At 36.5% G+C, this 24,745-nt stretch overlaps 1 protein-coding gene across 1 annotated transcript in view; it reads right to left on the bottom strand.

The window, feature by feature from the left end:
- Positions 1-23,317, bottom strand: part of LOC122800845 — a 978,865-nt gene extending 955,548 nt beyond the window's left edge. The window contains exon 1 of the mRNA XM_044070198.1: positions 22,731-23,317. Coding sequence (XP_043926133.1) covers positions 22,731-23,317 — 587 coding nt within the window. The remainder of the gene's footprint in view (positions 1-22,730) is intronic.
- Between the last annotated feature and the right edge of the window lie 1,428 nt (positions 23,318-24,745).

Genomic DNA, 24,745 nt, shown 5'->3' with positions numbered 1-24,745 from the left:
AACATGAACCTGTAATGATGCTGTCTGAGAAAATTGCTGAATTTCAACAGCAGCAAATCTCCCAGAGACCCATCCTCTTCTAAGTGTGCACCACTCTAAAGATCTTATCCCAAAATGGTCTTAGATTTAAGTCCAACATTATCATAAAATTAATATGAAAGTATAACCCTAAATATCTGGGATGAGACCATGACCATATAAAGGGGGAAATCTAGACCCTTATCCATCAGTCTTTTAGTTTGGGAGTTGGCCGCAAATAGCTCTGTGATGGCATTGCTGAGACACTGCTCAGAAATAACAGCAAAGCTTTTCAGTAATCCAGCTATCTCAGTGAGATCCTTTCTTGGTTTCTGGGTAAGGATTAAACAGTCATTCTTATACAGTACAGCCCTTACCTCTATCCCACACATGGATCACCCCTAACGGGACCTAGTCTACTAAAAGAACCTATTTAGGCATTCTACAGTAAAAAAAATCAATAAATAAAAAGAGTGAGAAAATGGACATCCCTAGCAAGTGCCCTTGTACAAATTAAATGGACTGGACAATAAATCATTACTTAAAACACATACTTGGGCAGGGGACATCATTGCAAGATAATCAAAGACTGGAAGGCTATCTCCTCTAAATCTTACCATATAAAGAACTTTCTAACCAAGCTGAAAATCTTCTCAAAGTCAACTAAAACTCCCAGAGCAGGTTTAACTATCCCTTATAGTCCTGACATAAATTAGCACTGTCCTTAAGAGATCTTCAGTTTTCCAAATTAGTACAAACCCACCCAGAGTGGGAAAGATAAATGTCTACAGAGGATCTAATCTTATTTACTATAACTTTAACATATACACATTAATAAGAGAAACCAGGCAGTGGTTTGCAACCACTAAGGCATCTTTCCTGAGTTTAGGGATAGCCATTATGGTAGATGTACAAGAGGAGATTAATCATCCTGCAGGTCTGGAAAGATCTGAAAATTTTCATCATTCCATGAAAAATTTGATGGAGAAGGTTTTTATACAGTTCTACATTTAGCCCATCCAGACGACAGGCTTTACCATAAGGCATACACTTTATCACCTCGCACAGGTCCCCTTGAGAAATTAGAGATACAACTCTACTCCATTTTCCAATGTAAATTTAGGAAGATTCACTTTGTCAAATAATTTTCTCATCTTACTCTCCCAATCATCAGGCAAAGGACCTTCTAAGTAAAGTTTCTCATAGAAGCGACTTGACTCTGCATTAATTCATATTTCTCCAGTGACTAGAGCCTGCTTGCCTGTCTCCTTGTTCCCTGGTATGGGCATCTGTCGCCTGCAAGCCTTGATCTTATGGACAGAAACTTACCATGCCTGTTACCATCAGGCCAGGCCCTTATTTTGGTCATTGCTAAATAAAGTTGTGCCTTATTCCTCCTCAGATTACCAAGGGATTTCTGCAACCTTTTATAAGTTCTAAGCACATTCCCATCTCTAAATGTACTACCTTTACATTGTTGCCATACTACAGCCACCTTCCCCTCCAAATCCCCAATCTCTTGGTCCCATTTGGCCAACATCATGTCCTTAGCCCAGTTGCAAACTGCTATCAATTTAAGTTTAACAGATTCTTAAAGTATCACTGGAGGTAAACTGACTCCCTAATTGGTCAACATATAGTGAGTGACACTTCTGAATTGTCTCAACCCTCATTTCTCAGAGTCACCTAGAATCTGACTGCCTTGTGGTCAGTGGAGAAAGCTCTGAGTGGCTCTGGGTTCACTGGGCTCACAGTTAAAGATTTAGAAATTAGAAAATCATCAGTTTTGCTGGCTGATGTATCATTAGGCACTATAAACATTTACTCGTATTCATTAGAGTGCTTAATGCGCCCGACATTCACAGCAGGCAACCAAGAACAAGCTTCTTGTAGCAACTTCTGCTCCATGACATGCCTCTCCTGATTTGATTAGCTCTATCACAGATGGAAAGCATGACCACATTAAAGCCACCTCCTAGTATCTCAGAGTCGGACCTGTCAGAAATGGAAACAAAGACCACATTAATTTCACTTCCTAAGGTCACAGAGCAATACAAACTACACAATGCAGCCACTTGTCCACTAAGAAAGCTGGGGCATCCATATTACACTCATGAACATACCTAAAAAGAATATCCCAATGAGGGGTCCAACAACAATCTGAGTCACATATTTCCTATACATTTCCCATCCCAAGAAAGATTTCACCCCATGAGGATACCTGTTTTTGCAGTAGAGTTCAATCTAAAAATTAAATCACCATCCCATATACTCTTTAACAATCTTGCATGCCTCTTAGCAACATTACATTCTTGACATATAATTATATCTATTCTAAAGTGTCTGTGCTGTGAAGGTGAAGTAAGACCTCATACAGTATCTAAACAGCAGAACAGCACCATAACAAGTAACAAGTAAACAGCATGTAATATAAACATTCAGCTGTTTTCAGGGGGGAAAACAAACAAAAGAAACAGTGTAAAGTGGTAGAAATAGATTTGTTTTTACCCAGTGCTGTCTGATGGTGTATACAACACCAATTAGTCAAACAAAAATAATGACTAATGATCAGCTGCCAGTGTAAAATGTGAGTTGCAACCTGCTGGATCTATCAAATGTCTAACAAACCCTACACACCCAACAGGATTTGATGTTCATAATGTTAGCTGTCAAAGTTGGCTGTGGTGGTGTAGAAAAGAAAAGACACCCTTTATTACCAAGCTTCAACTTCCCTGGCTTATTACTGTCATCAGCCATTCCTTTACCCATATCAGACTTCTGCAAGAGGTGAAACCTATTTTCCCTAGTGAAATCTCCTGGGAACTGCTTCACTAAGGTTTTCCATTTAAATGGAGACTTGTCAAAGTCTGTATTCTCTTTTAAATCTTCTGCAGTAAGGCTGACCAAATTAGCTTTATTCTATGGTATGGCAGCAAACTTACTAAGGCCAGTCATTTTCCTAGAACATCCAATAATCATGGTCACTCTTGCTTTCTTAAGAAAACCTCTCCCTTGAACCGTTAGGGAGTCATTTACTAAAGACTCATGCATTTAGTCATCCAGACAAAACTGCAGAACAGAGTCAGTGTCAGTGATGGGTTTATTTGCCCCTTTCCATCTTATATGCAGGGTAACAGGGTAACCAAACCACGATGAAAGTCCCATTCTTAGAGCAGATGGAACAAACAGAAATAAAAGTTCTGCTGACTCTATGTGCATTTAAGGTAAAGTCTTGAAACAGTTTAACCCGGCAGCCATTCAGTAAAATGTTTCTCTTCTTTTGCAAGCCTTAACAGCTTTAATATATCCCCACTTGTTTAACAGCCTAAAGATATTCTGCTTGGGCCTATCAGGAGATTCTCTTGGAGACCTTAATGCACCATGGGCCCACTCTGTATTAATCAGGCAGAATGGAAAAAGGTTCATGGAATTTTTCAGAGCTGCTAAAAAGTTGCAAAGATTGCCATATTGCAAGCTCTCCTTCTGGCTGACCAGACGTACACTGTTCCTGCAGGAGGACTCTCTAAGTCCATTAACTGCCCATTCCAGAACCTAAGCTGAATGAACATTTATAGCAGTCTCCAATAAAGCAGTCTTGGATTCACATTCCTCTAATGTCTACATCAGCTCTGCCTACCGTTTAACCATACAACAGTCCATTTCCTTGGCAATGATCCAGTCCAACCCCTCAGCTTTGCCCAGTACCCACACCCTTCAAGCTATTTCTACAGACTGGACAATCTTTTGGCCAGTTATGAATCCAAACGTTCTTTTATTCTCCTAGTAAAGAGACTACTGTTATAATCTCCAAATGCCTGAATGATGGAGATGCTTAGATGCTGTTGTGGTATCCTAGAAAGGCATTGTTGTGGTTATGCCCAATAGCATACACTGGCTATTATGTTCATTGTTGTGCAGATCAATGAGTGAAAAAGCTCTCAAAGTGAATGAGGTAAATGCAGAGGAAACTTCCTCCTCATCAAAGTGCAGAAACATAACCTTTCTAGAGATCCTGTAAATAACTATTTAGGGTCTAAATAGAAGAGTTTTATATCTATGTTCCAAACATTAAAAGTATTATAGCCCTGACAGTCATTACTTGTGGGTGTGGACTTTACAGTTAATTCATCAGTTATTAATTTCAAGTATTACTGCTTTTTAATGGATTTTGTAGAGCCATGATATTTTATTTGGTCACAGTTAGAATTTGCTTTTCAAGCTTCAATTAATATTTAACACTGCATATAGGAAGAGTCAGTAGCTAATAAGAATTTTGTTTAGTGAGATGCTAATTAGTAATGGGTTAGGTTATGTTCAGTTTTTTAAGGAGAACAGCATTTTCTGTTATGTGTCTGTATATATCAGGAATGGAAAAAAAACACCTCAAAATAAAAAATATATATATATAGCTATATAAATATAGATAGATAGATAGACAGATAGATAGATAGATAGATAGATAGATAGATATGTACATTTTCAATCCTGCATTCACATTGAAGGCAAGCTCTCCCATGATGCCTGGTGTGTGTGGGAGTATACATGTGTGTGTGTGGGAGTATACGTGTGTGTGTGTGTGTGTGTGTGTGTGTGTGTGTGTGTGTGTGTGTGTGTGTGTGTGTGTGTGTGTGTGTGTGTGTGTGTGTGTGTGTGAGAGAGAGAAAAGACTGTGCTTTAGAGATGTTGCAGTTTTGATCATTTTGTGCAGTCATAATTTGGTAGATTTATTTAAAGTACATGAAAATGACATGGAAATGATACCTTTTATGCCAACTTTAGAAGCAGCAAATGGTAATAAATCAGTTAAGTGTTACTGCACTTTGTGGTGAAACAGTTAATTTATTCCACTATTCCTCATAATAGTTTCCTTTTTCCTTGCTTACTCTGTCTCAGTTCCCTTCACAGTCTGTAAATATTAAAAATTCTAGCTTTTAAAGCACATCACGATGATTGTAATTGCACTTTGTGAATGTAATGCTTTTTTCAAACTGATTGTTGGGAAACCACCCAACATAAAACATGCCAAATCAAAATTCTCTCATCAGAACAAACAAATTATGAACTTACAAATCCAGAACTTGGTAAAAGTAAAACATTCAAATCCTGAAGTATAGTAGTCCCAGCACTCATAATACAGGCAGCAATTATTTCATGTTACTGATGCAAGATGACAGAAAAATAAGACACAGGATAAAAATATATTTAAAAAATTAGCCAAATGTACAGTCAACAAACTCAAGACAATTAGACAACTTTTGAATTGGATAAAGCTTTGACACTTCTATGAGCACATAGTTTATTTCATAATTCACCATGGTATGCATGTTCTCATCTGGGCAATGAATCATTTATTCAGATCATAGCTCTCAACCTTCCATCTCCAAAATGAGGAACACTAGACCTCATAATGTGGAACAAATGGGCAAAATGTGGAACACATACTAATGGCTTGCTAACAACTTCATCTGGGAAGGTCACAGGATGGTTAAAACATGCTGATTTTACTTATTAAAACGATCTTTTAAGGAATCAGTATGATTCATTTCTATTTACCATGGATATCAGTTAAAAAATTCCTAATACTAAATATGTGACAGACCCTTTAAATGTGGAACTTTGAGGAACATTAACTTTTTAAGACCCCCAAATGAGGTACCTTCCTCATAATGAGGTACACTTGAGAAGTATGATTCAGATGTCAACATCATCCGCAGCTTCTTGAGAAGGTGAGGGGGTGATGTAAGTGAGTATACATTCAGAATTCCAGTGAAGCCTCTTCATATGGGACAGCATGCTGTTGGTCTTCCTGATAACAAACACAAAGACATCAAAGTGCAGCTTCAGACTCTGCACAGACTGAGCAGTTATTCCCTGTTTTTAGTTTGAAATCTAATGTTTTTAATTGTTAGTCCTTAAAAGAATGCACGTTCTTTAAACATGGTTGGTTTTATTTAGAAAATCATAGCTCTCAATCAGTCAGGGACAAATCTTGACAGAATCCGGGACACATCCAGAAATAATCAGGGCAATCAGGGACACTCAAAATACTAGTACATTTAATGTGAGGCACTGACATTATAAGAGAATGTGAATTAATATACACTTTCTGAAGTAAAAGAAGTCTGTAACTCTAATTATTGGCATTATTTGTTAAACGTTATACACCACATTTTCTCCATAATTTACCAGTTTTAGGAGGGATTAAGAGGGACAGAGCTAAAGTTTGAGTCAAATGCATGGGACATTTGAGAGCTATCTGTTTTAAGGAAGGTGGAGTCAGGTTACTGAAGAGTCAGCAAAATTAAACAGTAATTGGCATGGAAGCTGGAAAAAGGAAGAAAGGTGTAGCACAGAAAATTTTATTCCAAGCAAATATACAGGAGTTTCTTAAATATACAATTATCATTATAGAAACATCCTACACAATGGTTTCTTTAAGAATATGTGCATATTGGGGGCAGGGCTTGCCTCTAATGGGGGTAATGAACAGGGAGCTGAATTATGTAAGCTTTGCATCTGTTCTATAAATATTTAAAATGAACGTTGCATACTAAATTAACACACATAAAAGCAAACATACACATGAAGACCACACACACACACACACACACACACACACACACACACACACACACACACACACACGTGCATACTTACACAATGATTATCAGTTGGGTGTGTTGTGTGTGGCTGTGTTTGTGTATTTGAAAATATCACTTTTAGTCAAACTCAAAATAGCACTAATTTTAAATATTTTTTGTGGAGAGGCCTTGTAACCCACCTCTTTACTTAATGTAACTAATCCCATGGCCACACCAACAAGAGAAAGGAGCAAAATTTGAGTAAATGAAAGATTTTCCCCAATTTTAGGGAATGTCATGATCCATACATATAGGATTTTCAGTGCTAAAAATGCTGGATGGCAGGTTGACTAATTGCATCTACATTGATCTTTTTGACTTGCTTTGCTTTTAAAAATAATTTTTAACAGAATGTTTTTGATCATCAGTGGAATTTCTTGATAGTGTTACTACAGAAGAGATTTCTGGACTGACTGTACCTGCACAGGAGTGGAATGGAAAGAGAAGATATGAAAGTGCTATAAAACATAAAGCAAGAAAAGTGTGATATTCCCTAGAAAGACAATTATGCTAGATTGAGGCAAAATGTGGTGTTTCATCTCTTTCTTTTTTATGCCAAGAGTGACTTAATCGTGCAGTAGTTAGGATTGCTGCTGATTTTCCTGTTTGGTTCTCAGCTGGGATAAAGTGTCTGCATGACCTCCCAGAGGCAACATGGGTTTTCAATGATGTCCCTAGTTTCCTTCAAAATCCCAAAGATACGTTGATAGTTAAATCATGATTCAATAAATTATCACTAGGTATGTGCATTGTGATGGTCTGACACCCTATCCTCAACTGATTCTGAATCTGTTCCTCACTGCTTGCAGAAAAATATCTGGTTTCTCCACAATGTTTAAAATGGCAACATGTGTGTGTCATAAAACAAATGAATGTTTAACTTCAAGGAAAAGACAATCATGTCTGCTAAAAGCTTGATATTGATTTATACTGTTGAGTATTTTTCAATTAATTTAGATGGAACTATTAAAGCGAGAATGCCTTTACCTAAACAAAAGCTTTTGTTATGCAACTTCACACTGTAGGAGAATGAGCATGTAAGTGTGCTAAAAGCCTGAGCACAGTCCATCTTTGTCACACTGGTGGAGAATGGAGCTATAAGCACGTAATGGAAAATCTGTGAGTGTGACACTTCAATAAAAAAGTGGAATAAATTCTTAAAACACTGAGAAAAAACAGTAGCATACAACAGAAGCTTTTAGTCAGTAGGACCAAATTCAATAAAAACTCCATCTACTTGTAACCACACATGGCCAAACTTAACAAAAATGACAAAGGCCCAAAAAGGGAACACTGATGCTCTTATCTGATATATAACATTACTGCAGGTGAAATCTGAGTTATGCTATACTCAATGTAGCAATGTGTAAACTGTCACAAATCAAACAACATCTCAGACTATTAGTTTCTTCAGAAGATGATGGCAACAGATGGCATGGAAGCATTTTTCTGTCTTTGTAAATATTAGGAATTGCAAAAAGAAAAAAAGATGGCCATTGAATGGTGGTGATTGTCTTTTGAACCTTGTTCTTCTTGGAGAAGCACAGGGTACTTCAGAGTAGTGTACGCACAGGCCAACAATAATGACAATTTAAAAGCTGAACTTATCTGACAGCTTGGCTAATAGTAATAGTCAGAGATCAGTGGTATCATAGTTAGAATTTTTCCCCAAAGATTCACACAATATCCAAACTATTTAATTTCATTCATCCATCAAGAAATGTCTATAACGAGAGACCAATGTATATTACTGTATAGTGGGAGCTTTGGTGATTGATTGATACCCACTTAAAAAAATACCCACTAGCCTTCATAAATGGTTGTGACAGAGTTTCCAAAAGGTAACTGCAGAGATTAATCCCTTTGTTAGTATAACTGTGGCCATTGGATATCTGGCTTCTCAGAAATTGTTAACTCTGAAAGTGACTGCCAGTAGCAAGAAAGACTATTTCCCCTAAGAGGGGAAAGAAAATAAGGGAAAATAAGTTTCTAAAAATGGAAGCAAGGCCTCAGGTTCTAAGGTGTTTTGTTATTAGTAAGTGGTACATTTATAAAAAAATATCCATTGCCAAATGAACCTGTGCAAAGCAGCCTGAAAAGATTCATAGATATTCCAAGGTTATTGAATCTTATGACCATTCAAGTTTTGCCAGTACCCTCCTTCAGGCTGGACTTCCTTTCTCTTGGAGAACCATGTTAGTCATTACTGAAATTAGTTTTTGGATGCCCACCCAGTCATCTAGGTTATATTTAAAGGAAGGCAATGAGCAGGGAAAGTTTATTCCAGACATTAGGGAGGAATTGTGTTATAAACCCTTCCCACCACCATGTCCTATTTAGCTGCTAATTTACGTCCCTTGTGAAAATATTTGTGGAATCATTGGACTTACTGAGATAGAGGAGGTCCAGGATAGCTGGGTCTCTAATGGCATGAAAAGCAACACAGAACTGTCTGCTCAAACATCCATAAAACATGAATAAAGGGAAAGAGCTTTCAGCCTTTCTAGATATCTTGGTAACTTTGGGACTGTGTCCTTTTTTGCTTAAGAATCTTTGTAGTCTTTCTAATTGTTTGATATGATTAGTGAGATATATCCTAAAAGAGGCATTGAACTCAGTAATTGGGCTAATTAATGATAATTATAAGGGAGTGATTATCTCTTTAGAAATTGATGATACTCCTTTGGAAATGCACTAAATAAAATGATTTCCTGACAACTATTGACACATGATGATCAAGAGAATGAGAGATAGAGAGAGACAGAATTATCAATCCAGGTACCTCAGTCCATGACTATATTTTCATTTTGTATTGGTCTTTTGTCCAACACAGTATGATGATAGGAATGGTTGTCTTCCAAAAGTGATGATAGCCAACACTTTCTAGCATTACTTTTGACCTCATTTTCAGTGCACCATGAGTTTACTCAGATGAGTACTTTCTGGAGGGTTTGGGTCTTGAAGGCTGACTTATCAACAATCCCCAGTTTACAGTCATCTGCTCACTTAATTAGCCAGTGGTCATGGCTCTCTGCATTGATTCAAGTAAAAGCCAAAAAGTGGAGGCACTGGTACTGAGCCTGAGGAAACTTCTGGTCATTTTCATACCTTCTGATGAGGCCCCTGCAACTCACATAGTGTGGGTTTTGTCTTTCAGCCAATTTGCTATCCATCTTACTACATCCATCCATCACACCTTTTTCCCAATTTTGCACATGGGATCAGGGTATCTCTTCAACAGTAACAATCATCTAGAGCCAAGGTTTACACTGCTGGATGGCTAGCCCGGTTGTAGTTGCTCTTCTATACCACACACACAGACACATACAAACACACCTATGCCCAATTCAGAGTGTTCAGGCCACCTACTCCATGTCTTTAAAATATGGGAGGAAACTGTATTACGCAGAAAAATAACATGTGAACACAAGCAGGACATAAAGAGTCAATGCAGAAGACACTCCAGCCAAGAAATGAATGGGAGAACCTCTTGCTATGAGGTGACAGTGCTATCCACTGTGTTCCATATCCATCCTGCACCTTACCAATTATGTGTAGATATTTAAAGAATTTAGTGCCTATATGCTGACAGCATAGGAAATGGTGTTGAAGGCCTTGGCTAGATCAAGACATGCCATGGATACCACATGATCAGTGTCTGCAGTCTCAGTAACAATTCTGAAGAAGTTTACCATATTCATTAGCTAGGATCTTCCCTTCAGAAATTCAGACTGTTGAGGGTCATGTCTAATAATATTCTTGATATTTTAGTTTATGAGGTCACTAATAATACATTCCATGCCTTTGCAGATGAGGCATGGATGACAGGTATAATTACCTTGGGATGGTGTATCATCATCCTAATGAGGGGCTATCACAACTGCCATGTGCAACAGATCAGGGATGAAACACTTTGGTTAAGTAGTTTAATGTGTGGATCTGCAAGGGCATGTTTAGCACAATTAATTAAGCAACCAAGTATATTGTCAGGTCCCATGTAGGAAGTATTTTTGGTTTTGGTTAGCACTTTTAGTAAATGATCTCTAGAGATAATTTGGGAATAAGGGATTCAGGTGTTTCAGGTCTTTGGATAGAAGTCTCAGGGATGAAGTTGACACTAAATTTGTTTGCAAGGATATTAACAATATCTATTGAATTAAAATAAGAGGTGGCATTGTGATGGAGTTTAAAACAACACAGAGTATTATTTCTTAGTTTTCTAACATAGCTGAAGAAAAAGTTCATAGGCCTCTTTGCTAGAAGTGAAATTGTGTATTTCGGGATTTTTTGTAGTATTTGGAAGGCTAAAAAAGACATCTTGTGTAGGATGAAGTTCACCCCACAAATAAAAAATTCCTAGAGGAGGAGCCATTATATTAGTAGAACTGAAATAACCAGTCAGATTGCAGAGGCTCAGTAGGAAGACCACACCCTTTGTAAGTCACAACATTTTAGATCACTCGAAAAGCCTTTATTTTTTCTTTAGATTCAAAGTGATAATTTCAATTATGTGGGAGATCAACAATGGGGGAGGTGGGAAGGCACATCTTTCCATCCCATCCTTAAAAGAACATAGTTCTAAAACTTGCCCACTACCACATACATTGTGTACATTTAAGAGATGAGAACACTGGCATAAAAATAATGAATAGATTTTTTTCTATGTGACCTATGCAGCTTTAAGAAAGGTGCCATGCCTATTGTCCAGAGTGTTGATATATGGGGCCCTCAGTGCCATTGTCCATGATAACAGACTTGTTACACCTGAATGTTTTTTTTTTCCTTTGGTTTAGTAAGGTTGATTTACTGAAAGAAATGTCATAGCCAGGATACTCTCCTTATGTCAAAAGTTCTGACTACTTCATCAGGTGTTGCATGACAAATATTTAAAAACTCCAGTTTATCATCCGTAGGCATAAATCCTAACTGAAAGATTCAATAAACCATTAAAAGCAGTGCTGTACAAGGTGGGAGACCAGAGTAGGAAGTACTGATGCCTTTTTATTACATTATGCATTATATGCAATGTGAGAAGTTCCAGGGTCTTCAAAGTCACCAGTGGCCAATATGCCACAAGAATTTGCAAGTTACAGCACTATTATCTAATGTTGCAAAGAATTCTGTACACTTGCAACACTGACACAAACTAACAAGTCCATGTTACCCCGACATTCATCAGTGTCATCTTATTCCTTAAATGAGCTTTAAATACGTCAAAGACAGGCTTTCTTCTTTGTATATATGTATATAGTTAGACATGGTTATTAAGGAATCTGTTCAGTACTCTCTCCTTTCTTATTGCTCTTAACATTCTTTTATGTCCTCCGGATCCTCTTTCCTTCTTCCCTATATATTTCCTCTCTGATCCTCTTCTTCTCATTTTTTACTCCTTCCTCACTAATCCCTTACCTGTCTTGTCTTTTCCTTCTCACTTTCATTTACAATAACAAGGCATAACATCAGATACATTCTTGACATTCATTCACCTCTAATAATGTCTTTTTCATTATATTATTTTTTTTATGTCCATCCTCTACATGTATTCTCCAGATTGCTCTTGCTGGTGTCTCTATGAACTATGTATTATATATTTTTAATAGCGACACTCGTTTGCATCCTTGAAGTGTGCTGATATTATCAACAATGAACTATTCCACAAACCAATTAAAAAACTGATGAAATGGATGTCCAAACGTATTTATTGGCAGTAAAAGCACATAGAATTAAATCAAGATAACTTGGTTAACCCGGGTTTCATCCTTACAAATCGACTTCTTCAGAACAATGAACAAACCCCAATGGTTCACTTAAATATGCTACCTAATTAGTATAACACACAGTTTAATTAACTACAAACTGCTGTTAATGCAATTGAAATTAAAAACAATCAAATATGTTAAGATGCACACTACCAAAGTAAAACTTCTTGAAAAAAACAGGACATTTCTGACACTGAGCAATATATACTACATTCTGTGTGTAACAATCATAGTGCCCCAAAATGGTATGATTTGTTAACTGAAAGGGCACATCATGTATATGCTCCAAAGTTGGCCATGAGAAAGCAGCCAAGACCAGTATTAGTAAAGATATAATCATACCAGCAGAAAGAGTTGATCTTGACAAAACTGTAGAAGAAGGGCAAAGTATTAAAACTCTAGCCAGACAGTTAACAACATATTCTGACCACAATGATTAGGTTCACTGTTATACAGCATATCAAAAGAGATGCAAAAATGTGTTAGATATACCAGCAATCAGTGAGTTAAAATGGCAACTATGTTTGGATGCCCTTAACTACCCAGGTATCAATGAAAGTATCAGTATGGTACCTATTCATAAATTGAAACGTATTTTAGGATAACTTATTATATATTTATTTTGGGTTTTTGTATATTTCAGCATTGGTTACCTACTTTGTATGAATTGTTTTTAATTACATATAACATGTTTTTATAAGTACTTATATGCCATCAAACAGAAGGGTCTCTGTTTCTCACTCTTTTGATAATATAGCTCATACATAACATATTTGAGTGTTTTTCCAATTTCCAAAGAATTAATAGCTTGAGAGTTAATTAAAAGTGTTATACTAATTAGGTAGCATGATCAAGAGAACCACTGGGTTTGGACTTGAACCAGTGAATGGGTTTGGAAGATGGATATGAACAGGAAAAATCCTCCAACTGGAGTGTTAACACAGAAATCAGTGAATAAATGTCAGAATATAGGAGGCATCAATCCCATGTTTACAGTAAAGATGTTGGAATTGGGTGTATTTGCTCAGATGAGCAAGTAATGCCACTGATATGTAATACAAAAAAAAATTCTGGCTTCCTGGCAGGAACCCTGTGAGATTCTGTGTAAGGCTAGTCTAGTGAACTTAACCTAGTAAGTAAAAGCAGCAAAAGAACTAAGGAAGGGAGTGCAGCTCAGTCTGCATAGGATTCCTAAAGCAATGTGGGCATATAAATCTATGGAAGTCAAAAAATGGGTGATCTCAAATCCATAGAAAACTCTGATACTGAGTTGAGTAATTCCACTGTGTTGCCCAAACCTGAAGACTCCAAAGGATGTTGCAGTTAATTCAAAAAGCTTTCCTCCTTTTTATGCATTTAGTATTCATACCATCATTCGTACAGATGTGCTGGATGAAAGGTTTTGATACACCTTACCCCACCATCTAAGATATGATAAACCAACACTGGTATGTGCATCACACAGAGCACATAAAAAAAAGCTTTCTTAAGATGAGAAGGGCTTCAAAGTACACATATCTGCCCTTTTGTTTACATGGGGCCCACGCACCATACCACTGGACAATCTGTTCTTGACACTTAACTGATACACAGTGATGTTGCTAGATGATGTGCACATCCATAGTGTAAATGAGGCATCATATCTACCCAAAGAGAAAGGGATACTTGACTCTATAAAATCTGAGGTTATGGTCTTTCTAGACAAGTGAATCATTAGCCTGGGAAACACCTGGTATTTGCAGTAAGCTTTGTGCAGGGATCTTGCAAATCCATAGGTAGGAATGGTGGAAACCATCCAGTGCTAGCCAAAAGTGGTAGACAAGACCCAGGTATACAACATCCTGGCTTAATGCCATTGGTGGTCCAGCCAACATTTTGCAACCCTTGTAGCTGCACTCATATTTGCATGGCAATGACACAGTGTTCTATCTATGTGAACTGAACTTAGCAAGTCAGCTAGGGGTTTCAGTGAGCTGAAGACTGCATTCTGGGTGTACCCAGTATTTATCATAGCAGACCTGAAGATGGAGTTTTTGGGGGCAAGCAGAGACCACAGAATAGATCTGGGAGCCATAAGCCAAATGTTTGATGATGAAAAAATATTGTGTTAGTCATGACTGGGAAGTATTTGTCATGAAAATGATGCTATTCAGTTACAACAATGGACTGCTTGGCCATCAATGTGGCATTAGACTGTCTCTACTGCTACCTCGTTTGTCAGACCTTCCAATGAATCAGTAATCATACTCTGGGGTAGCCATATTTCTAGCTCCAGCTGTCTTGTGCACACAAACTACTGCTTTATCTAAGTCATTTCCTATTAGGACATCAGCAGGAATGTCTTCAAACACAGCCCCCTGCATACATCTTTCCCCCTTCCCAAAACAGCTATACTGTGGTCAAGGTTACCTGAAAAGGTTTTCCACTTATGACCCCAAATGGAGTGGACTGCCCAGGCAAGGACTGCTCCCATCTGACCATTGCAGAATTGACTTTGGCTATGTCTTAGGTTGTGTTTCTTTTTGGCAATGGCCTCCCTTCCCCACAACAAAGATAGAATACAGATTTTTATGATAACTAAATGATGCTGTTGTTTACCAACAACCCACCATGGTCATAGTGCTAGTCTTACCTGATGTTTCCTGAGACCCTGTTCTCCCTCTTCCTAAGCAGACAAAGAGACAATATAAGGCTTTGCAAGATGGCCGCAAACTGATCAATAGCTTAATTTCAGCTCTCCCAGTGTGGAAAAAAAATGATAGCTAAAGTCCAGTAATTCTGCCTGTTTTAGTAAAATTCAGTTACTGGCTAGGGAGTACACTGCCTGGATGCCAACAAAGAAGAAAGTTAGAGACCATGAAAATTTCAGCTAGAAAAGGTGAAGAGAAAATACTGACTGGGAGGAATCATGCAGCTGTTCAGCAAAAGCAGTTCAAGCTCCAGCTTTGGTACAAGAGATGACTTCCAGAAAGTTAGAGGAAAAAATAAGTCAAATGTGCTTAGAGCTGATAAAATAAATGAAACATTGAAGGAGGATATCAACTCAAATAACAAAAGGCTGGAAATTAGAAGAAACTTTAAATAGCTCTTCAGATGAACGGATAAAACTACAAAACTCAGAGAATTAAATGAAGAAAAGTCTGGTTGTGTATGAGACTGCTCAAGAAAAGCTGATTAAAAATGGTAGCATTAGAGGACAGAGCATGTAGAGAATACCTAAGATTTGTTTTTGCTGTACCAGAGAAACTGGAAGGAATAGGCTGTATTAAGTTTATGAAATCACAAATAAGTAACTTGACTAGTATTCCACAGTATGATTTGTTAACTGAAAGGGCACATCATGTATATGCTCCAAAGTTGGCCATGAGAAAGCAGCCAAGACCAGTATTAGTAAAGATATAATCATACCAGCAGAAAGAGTTGATCTTGACAAAACTGTAGAAGAAGGGCAAAGTATTAAAAATTGGGGACAGTACAGTGTTTGTAGAAAATGATTATTCACTGTACACCAAGCAGAAGAGATGCAAATTTATACCAGCAATCAGAAAATGTCAAGAGGCTGGTGTGAAATTCTGCTGTATTCAGCTGTCTTCAAAATATTTTTGTTGGATAAATAAAGTAATTTTTTGATGCAGAACAGGCTAAAGGGGAATACAAAAGTTTGCGTAACAAAAAGTAAGCCATCAAACAGAAGGGTCTCTGTTTCTCACTCTTTTGATAATATAGCTCATACATAACTTTGCCAGTGAAACTTTTTCCAATGTTCCAAAGAAAAATGCTTGAGAGATAGTAAAAAGTATAGGAGTTGACTAGAATGATCAAGAGCACTTTGGACTTGAACCAGTGAATGGGTTTGGAAGATGGATATGAACAGGAAGAAGACGAGCAACACAGAAATCAGTGAATAAATGTCAGAATATAAAGCATCAATCACAGTTGTAAAACATGGTTTTACAAGAAAAAGTGGCTGAGAAAAACTGGATTTTTGTTGACTTTTTTAACCTTGCTAGGAGACTAACAGCCAAATACCTAATTTCATGTCATTAGTGTTTGGAAGGACACTAACAGGAATAAATGAAAAAAAGAAAAAGTAACTGTAACTATTTCATGATATAAATTGCATGTTATGTAATAAAGCATTTTCAGTGATTGTTATATGTGAAAAAGATACTAAAGTAAGTGTTTTTTTATCTCTTTTTTAGTTTTGGGAAATGTAGGCATTACAGTGTAAAACAGGAAGAAAGGCTGCACAAAAGCACATTTAAGTTAATATGTTATAATCTTGGGCTGTTGGGATGGGGATGGGGTACAAACATTAACTGATTTATAATATATGTACAATTGAAATGTCTTGTACTTTTGTATAGGTTAATGTCCGGATTAATGTTTTTGGCTTAATCTAATGTCAAGTTTTTGTGTAAGCAAGGGGGTTTAAAAATGAGACCACAATGCAATTAATATTTTCCTTTAACCAAATAAATTAGTGTTAGCTGAGAAGTCCACAGATGAGAGCAGGTATATATTCTGTTCTTATGTTTCCTTGGAAAAAAGCTGACTAAAGGTGAAGGCAATAAACTGAGTGATCTGGACATTGTTTACTGAGAGATATGTAAAATTAAAAGGTACAAGGGCAAGCAGCTTAGTAAAAAATAATATCTGAAATTATTTGAAGGGAATAATACATAGCAGCCTTTCTGGTAACTAAATGCTTTAATGAATTTACCAGCACAGTGTATAATTTAGATATATTTAAAGATGGTCTGTGCACTTTTTCTTAAGGCTATTTTTTTTTTCTGAAAACATACCCATTGTTAATTCACATATGGGAGGGGAATAAAGATAAGACAAGAACAGACAGTGATTAGTGTAAGTAGGAGTACATGCTGTAACATGCAGCTTAGCATGGATAACCTTAATTTCAGGTTAGTTAATACATGTGAGTACAGCTGTTGATTTGGGACAATTGATCCTATCAGGAGGGTTAAACTTCATTATTTTAGGATGTACATAGTATGTTTTGTGTGCTTGTTTTAAGTTGCTAGGTTATGGGATATTCTGGGATAAGTTTAGTTTTTTGTTTGAGGGTTTTCATTAAAGCAAACAGTCTTGTAAAATGTGACATATGTTCAAATGGAGAGAACAAACATTAGTGGGTTCATGTAACACAAAAACTGAAAATAGACATTGAACAAAGCTATCATATACAATAAATAATTTGGAATAATAACTTCTTATCATAATGGGTACATTAAACATATTATTGTGGAATGTGAATAACCTTACAGGTATAGACAAAAAGGTAGGAGTACTGAATTATATTAAGAAATCCAGAGCACAAATAGCAATGCTATAGGAGACACATTTGGAATGAAGTAAGCATGTGAATTTGATAAAGAAAGGATTTCAGGATGTATATTCAGCAGAATATTAGGGACAGTACTAATTGCTAAAGGTGTCCCAATAGTGGTAGAAGAGGGGGAAAGATAGTAATGGTAGAATTGTGGTAGTAAGGTGCTACTGAAAAGAGAAGAGGATTATGCTGACATGTATTCATATTCCAACAAAAACTGGTATTATAGAGCTTAAAAGTGGGGAGAAATAGTCAGCCTTCAATGGGAATATTACTTATAGGTGGGTCCTCAAACTTGATTTGCAAGGGTGAGGATATATCTGGAGGACCTATAAGGGAAATATAACAAAAGAGGGTAGATTTCTGAGGAAATTTATGAAAACATTTTGTAAGAAAGATGTGAATTCAGTAGTAAGAACTCAGAGAGAATTTACATATTATTCCCCAAGGTACAATAACTGGGCTAGTCTTGACAGAAATTATATTTTATAGAAACATGTGCATTTCATTGAAAGCTTTAAAACACATTCAATAACTTTTTCAGATTATGCACCAATAGAACTAAAATAAAAATGCAGGGTAATAAAGTAACAATGAGACACTGGTGCTTTCCACCTTATTGTACATTAGGGAATAATATGTAAATTCTCACTGAGTTCCTAAAACTTAATTCATGTCTTCCATACCAAATATTTTCATAAATTTCTTCAAATATCTACCCTCTTTTGTTATATTTTCCTACCTGTTAAAAGAGAAGAATTTATGGAAATTATTTGAGAGTTAGTAGGGAAAACAGACATTTCTTCAGAAGTTATAGCTAATGAGTGGGATAAAATGAAAGTGGAGTTTAAAAAATAGGGTAGAAATAAATGACAAAGGTTAAAGTATTGCAGAATAAGGGTAATCTGACTGAACAAGAAGAGGTACAACTGTAGAGTGATAGAAACAATAAGGTAGTATCTGGATAATATGCATCAGTTTGGAAAGATTGCTGTTAAGTAACTCAATAGCACAAAACTTTTAGCATACTGACTTAGGCAATAGAAAGTAGAAAGGGTTGTTGCCAAACGTATGGAGCTTATTTCAAGAAAAATAACTGGCGATCCTGTAGAGGTGTTAGAGATATTTCAGAAATTATATGAAAATTTATATAAACCAGAGGAATGCGGAAATCAAGAAAAAAACACAAATTAATATAACAATGACTCAAAGGGAAGCAAAATATAAAAAAATACTGTTCTTATTGGTCAGCCTTGAGGCAAAGAAAGCATTCAATGGAGTAAGCTGGGATTTTATGAGTAGGGAAATGGAAGCATTTGCATTCCCTGATACAATAATAAGGTTAATGAGGAGGCTATATGATGGATCTGAGTCAAAAATTAAAGGGAAGGGTTCCTCTCTGATACATTGTGTCTGAACAGAGGAGCCAGGCAAGGGTGTCATCCTTCCCTTTGTTATTTGAATCATATTTAGAGTCATTGACAAAAAATAACAGACTCAGAAATTCAAGGATGTAACTGACATAGTAAATAAGAAAAGCTGGCTTTATTTGCAGATAACATTATTTTTTTACCTGATAAATATAGAAAAGGACATCTAAGTGTTGTGGAACATTTTGAGACAGTTTCAAGTTTTTTTCATGATATAAAATTAATAAAGAGAAAACAAAGGCTCTAGCTGTAAACTATTTACCCAAACATGAACTGACTCAACAAAACCCATATTTATAGGGACACAATAAAATGAAATATTTAGGAGTATGGGTTAAAACAAGATTTTGTTATGGCACCTAAGGATATGTGAAAAGAGATTAAAAAAAATGAATAACTGGAAGTTATTATTTATGGATATGGATAGCAAGATAGAAGCAGTGAAAATGTTTTCATTCCCTTTAGTTTCATATACAGGGCAGGCATATTTTTTTCAAGCAGAGGAGAAGTTGTGGACAGTAACTTCTAAAGATTTGAAGGATATTATCTGAGAGGGGAAGAGGGCAAGGGTTAAGTGGGATATGTTGATCCTTCCAATAAAACAAGGTGGTTTAGGACTGCCTAAATTGAAAGGATATTTTAGAGCTACACAGATAAGGCTCATATATATATATATATATATATATATATATATATATATATATATATATATATATATATATATATATGGGATCACTGCAGATTACCGAACGCTCAAAATCCCGACGCTGAAAACACAGAGACCAGATGACCGAAACCCTGCATTACTGAAAGACCAGAAGCGCGAAATGCAAAATCCCGATGTTAAGAGATTTTGCGTTAGCGCTTCTGGTGTTGCGGTTCAGGTAAGTATGTGTGTGTAATTGTGTAATTGTGTTTGTGAGGGGTGTAGTGTGCGTAAGTGTGTGTTATGACTGTGGTGTGTGTGTGTGTGTGAGGGACTGTAATGTGTGGGTGTGAGTTTGCCTTGTGTGTCTATCTGTGCAATCTCGGAGTTAGAATAATGAAGTAGGGGGTGTGGAGGGTGCAGGGGGGCTTGCCCCCCTGCCTATATCTAGTGTAGGATGCATTGTTTGGTTGTAGGGGGAAGGTGTATGTGTGTGCTGTTTGGCTGTGTATCTTTCGTGATTTTGAATTTTGCGGTTTTACATATTCAGTATTGTGGGGTTTCGGGCATGTGGTCTCGGTGTTTTATGCATCGGGATTTTGGGCGTTCGGTATTTAGTAGTGATTCTATATATATATATATATATATATATATATATATAAATAACATAAGCAGAAAACTATAATTCAAAGAGGAAATGGATGATGATGAGGCAGAGGAGAAATTCAAGAACTAAAGAGAGAATGGGATTTTGGGTGCAGATCTTTAAGGAGAGTAAATACAGCTATACAGAATATTATATTAATAAAGTAGCAGAATATTTTCTAAGAACTAACCCAACATGAAAATCAAGAAAGGAGATTCTGCCAATAGTGATGACTGTAATTAGGAGTAAAGAGAATAGTCAAGAGGGGGCTGAATTTATTGGAGAAAACTGGTAAAAGATCCAAGGTATTAAGAGCAAATAACCAGAGAGAGAGAAAGGTAATAGAATGGGAAGAGGACAAGAAAACATTTGGACTGTAGGCTAGAGACTGTCTTCCATATTGGGGATTGATATCAGAGTATATGCAAAGAGAAAGGAATAGGGAAATCCTAAGTGAAAGACTTGCTGTGATGTATTTTTAGTTGAATCTAAAACAGAAGCTGATGTTAAAAAGGGAGAATTGGTAAAACAAAAATGAGCTTGAGAACGCAACTCCGATAAAAGTAACTGTTTTATTTTGTTAGCAAAAATGCTTTCGGAGGGCACAGTGTCTCTCCTTCATCAGACAAACATCAAAAAACACTTCCTGGTAAATTTATATACCATCATTAATTATACAATCAAGTTTAATTAATTACAATTAATTTAACGTCAAATGTCAACTACTAAAATCCTTTGCTCCCAAAAGAACCAAATACATTTGTTACATTAGATAACACAACCACACACTCAGTTTCTAACCATCAATGAATAAAGTACAGCAAACCAAAACAAAAACAAAAACTATAAAAAGGCTGCCTTTCCACTAAACCAATACCTAATAAAATTTAAAATTTAAAATGATATTCTGGAAAACATCTCCTAAAAAATCACCTAAAAAAGCCTATATTGGAAAAGTTAAATAAAGGTTATTATTAAAAATATTTATTATTACAACAAATATATAAACCAAAACAATGTTGAATAAGACCAAGGTTCTACCTTTTCATAGATAAATATTTCAAAATACAACTGATAGAAACATGGTCATTCAAACCAGGATACTTATAAGCCCCAGTACGGATTTGCCAACTCAATTCATTCATTTCTAATTCGATCTGCCACGGACCACCCCTAATATCCATAGTTATTTTTCTAAGGATGGTAAATTTAAAATGGTGGTCAGGAAAATCCCGCACATGCCTTGCAAGAGCATTTTTTAAATCTTGCCGATTAATGGCACAAATGTGTTCATAAATGCGCTGCTTTAACTTTCTTTCGGTCTTACCAATATAGAAAGCAGCGCATTTCTGACACAAGGCTAAATAGACCACACTGTTGGTCTAGCAATTAAATTTCCCTGCAATCTTAAACACTTCATTCTTTATTTTAACCCTAGACTCAGTACATATATACTTGCATTGCTTGCATGCCCCACATTTAGTCATGCCAAAAACACAATTACTGCGAGATTGGGGTTTAATCTCAAGCATAGTTTTCAGGTTACACCCTCTTCTAAATGTAATTTTTGGAGCATCACCTAAGTTACCAAATAATTTGGTGTCATCCATTATCAAAGCCCAATTCTTATTTAACAGCTTCCTAATCTCATAATGGTCAATGCTGAATGTACAAAGGAAATTAGTCCCAATCGAGGCTTTTTTATGGCTGTTAGCATGTGGACAATATTCCATTCTAGATACAGCCTCAGAATTGGTACCAACCTTTTGGAGAATTGGTTTATAAAAACCTGTATTCCTTTTATGTGCCACTTCTGTTCTAATGTCAGAAACCATAGAGCAAGGGTACCCCCTATTAATAAACATTTGAGTCAAATGTTCGCATTCAGACAAAAAATCATCAAAATCGGATACCATCCTTGCCACCCTAACCATCTGGCCTTTCACGACTGCCTTCTTCTGATAATTAGGATGGCAGCTAGTAAAATGAAGAAAGGCATTGGAGTATGTCGGCTTCCTATAAATGACACTGTTATATTTCATGTTCGTCATGTCTTTAATAACCAAAATATCCAAATAATTAATATCAAATTCCTGCAAATTGTATGTGAATTCCAAAAAAGTAGTCATGCTGGTGATACTCCTTAAAAAAGTTGGAACTTCAGAGGGTGATGCCTTCCAAAGGAGAAACATGTCGTCCTGGTACCTAGTGTACCAGGCAACATTTTCGATAAAACGAACATTCGGAAATAGAAAAGTCTTCTCCCAGTACGCCAAGACACAGTTGTAAAACTGCCACCGCAGGGCGATCCCTTTGCCACTCCTGATTTTTGTAGAAATATTTTACCTTCAAACAACATGAAATTGTTATTTAAAACAATTTCTAGTAGAATCTCGATCAAATAAATGATATTATCATCAATTTTTTTATCATACATAAATTCACGAACCCACTGTATACCCAAATCCTGCGGAATCACCGTATACAGATCTTTTATATCAATGGTTAAAAACCAAAAACCTGCCACGAAAGGAATTTCATTCAGATTTTGGAGAAAACTCCAAGAATCTTTGCAGATCTGAAGTTCTTGATTAATAAGGGGCCTTAAAATACTGTCAATAAATTTAGCGCATGCACAAGTGATGGAGCCACGAATATCAACAATGGGATGAAAAGGGGGGTTAAATACAGATTTATGAGTTTTAGGAATACCGAACAAAACCGGTAGCCTAGGGGCTAGAACATTCAGATATTGGTACAAATCAAACTCAATAACTCTTTCAAGAAAAAGGTCCTCAATGATTCCTTTAATCTTGCCATAGGCCATATTGACCTCATTTATACTAACCTCTTGGTAGGAAACAGTATTTAAGAGGGACAACATTTTCTGAACATATAAAAAGTGATCCATAAAGGCCAGACCTCCCCCCTTGTCGGGCTTCATAACCCTAACATTACAATTTTGCAGCATAACTAAAAATTCCCGCTGATGTCAAGAAATATTGACAGCTTGCTTGTAATAAGAAGTCTCATTAACTTTAAGAGCCCTTAAATCGTACTCACACATTTTCTCAAAAAGATGTAATGTTTCATACACCGGAGGGTTATATACACTGGGAACTCTTAGAGGACTAGCAGCAAAACAAATATCACCTATTAGCATTCTTAAATTCAATTTTCTAACGAACAGCTTAAGGTCAATGATAGTTCTAACCAAATCAAAATGTGAGTCAGGCACAAAAGATAAACCCTTAGACAAAAAATCAACTAAGTCAGAGCCAATATCAAAAGAAGTATAATTGTATATTTTAAAGTCACCCTTAGAGTCCACTAAAATTAAAGGGTCAGTAAAACAGTTCGTCATCTCCTGCGCTGTGTTCTCCGATTCCTGAAATTGGACTGATTGTTCCTCCCCTGACCATTGATTTGTTTGGTTTTCCTGTTCCTGGGAAAACCCTGTTGATTGTTAGAGTTTTGGCCATTACACTCGGTAAACCCCTGGGAGAACGAGTTGTTGTTAACAACGTTATTCACGTTTCTATTCCCATTTTTGTTTGTGTTACTAAGTAATCTTTCACTTTGGCGAAGAGGGACAGCCTCTTCATCCTGGTTGTCCGGTATAACATTATGCTGGTCATCAGCTGCACCAGATGGTCCAGCATTAGTGTTCACATGAGAACCTGCACTTTGTAATTTATTATAAAATGGTGGAGGGCGAGGATAAGCTTTATTGGTCCCATATTCTTGAATGTCCCTGTTAATCTTTTTCCTCTTGTTGTTGGTTAACTTAATCATGGTGGCTTCAATACTAGAAAAAATGTGGGAATACTCGTATTTATACCTTAAAAATTCCCCATCATCCTTAATGTTATTTTCAAGCCCTTCTAATTCAATTTTAAGGCTATCGATCTCTTTCTGATATTGAAGGATTAACAAGTTCATAAACTCGAAACACTGCTTATCAAACAGGGCTAGGAGGTCGTTGTGGAATTGAGAACCTTCTACCAGCCCGACCGGGAAGCGCCATTGGCGCAGTCCTTTCGGAGTGAGCTTTTTCACAAGGCATTCTTGTAAGTATGAAATTTCAAGTTGCAGTTTCCTGCACTTGAAAAGTTTTTGATCAAAGGAGCTAATAAGATTGACTATATTACTTACATTGCCTTGAGTTCCTTCATGTCCATCGTTACCAGTCTCGTCGTTGAAAAAGTTGGTATGGCTTAAAAAACCTCCAATTGTGGGGCACACAACCGCGTTT

The sequence above is a fragment of the Protopterus annectens genome, chromosome 1.part0, assembly GCF_019279795.1.
Source record: "Protopterus annectens isolate FY-2018-M chromosome 1.part0, PAN1.0, whole genome shotgun sequence".
Classification (NCBI taxonomy): domain Eukaryota; kingdom Metazoa; phylum Chordata; order Ceratodontiformes; family Protopteridae; genus Protopterus; species Protopterus annectens.
This window is presented reverse-complemented; position numbering and strand designations above follow the sequence as displayed.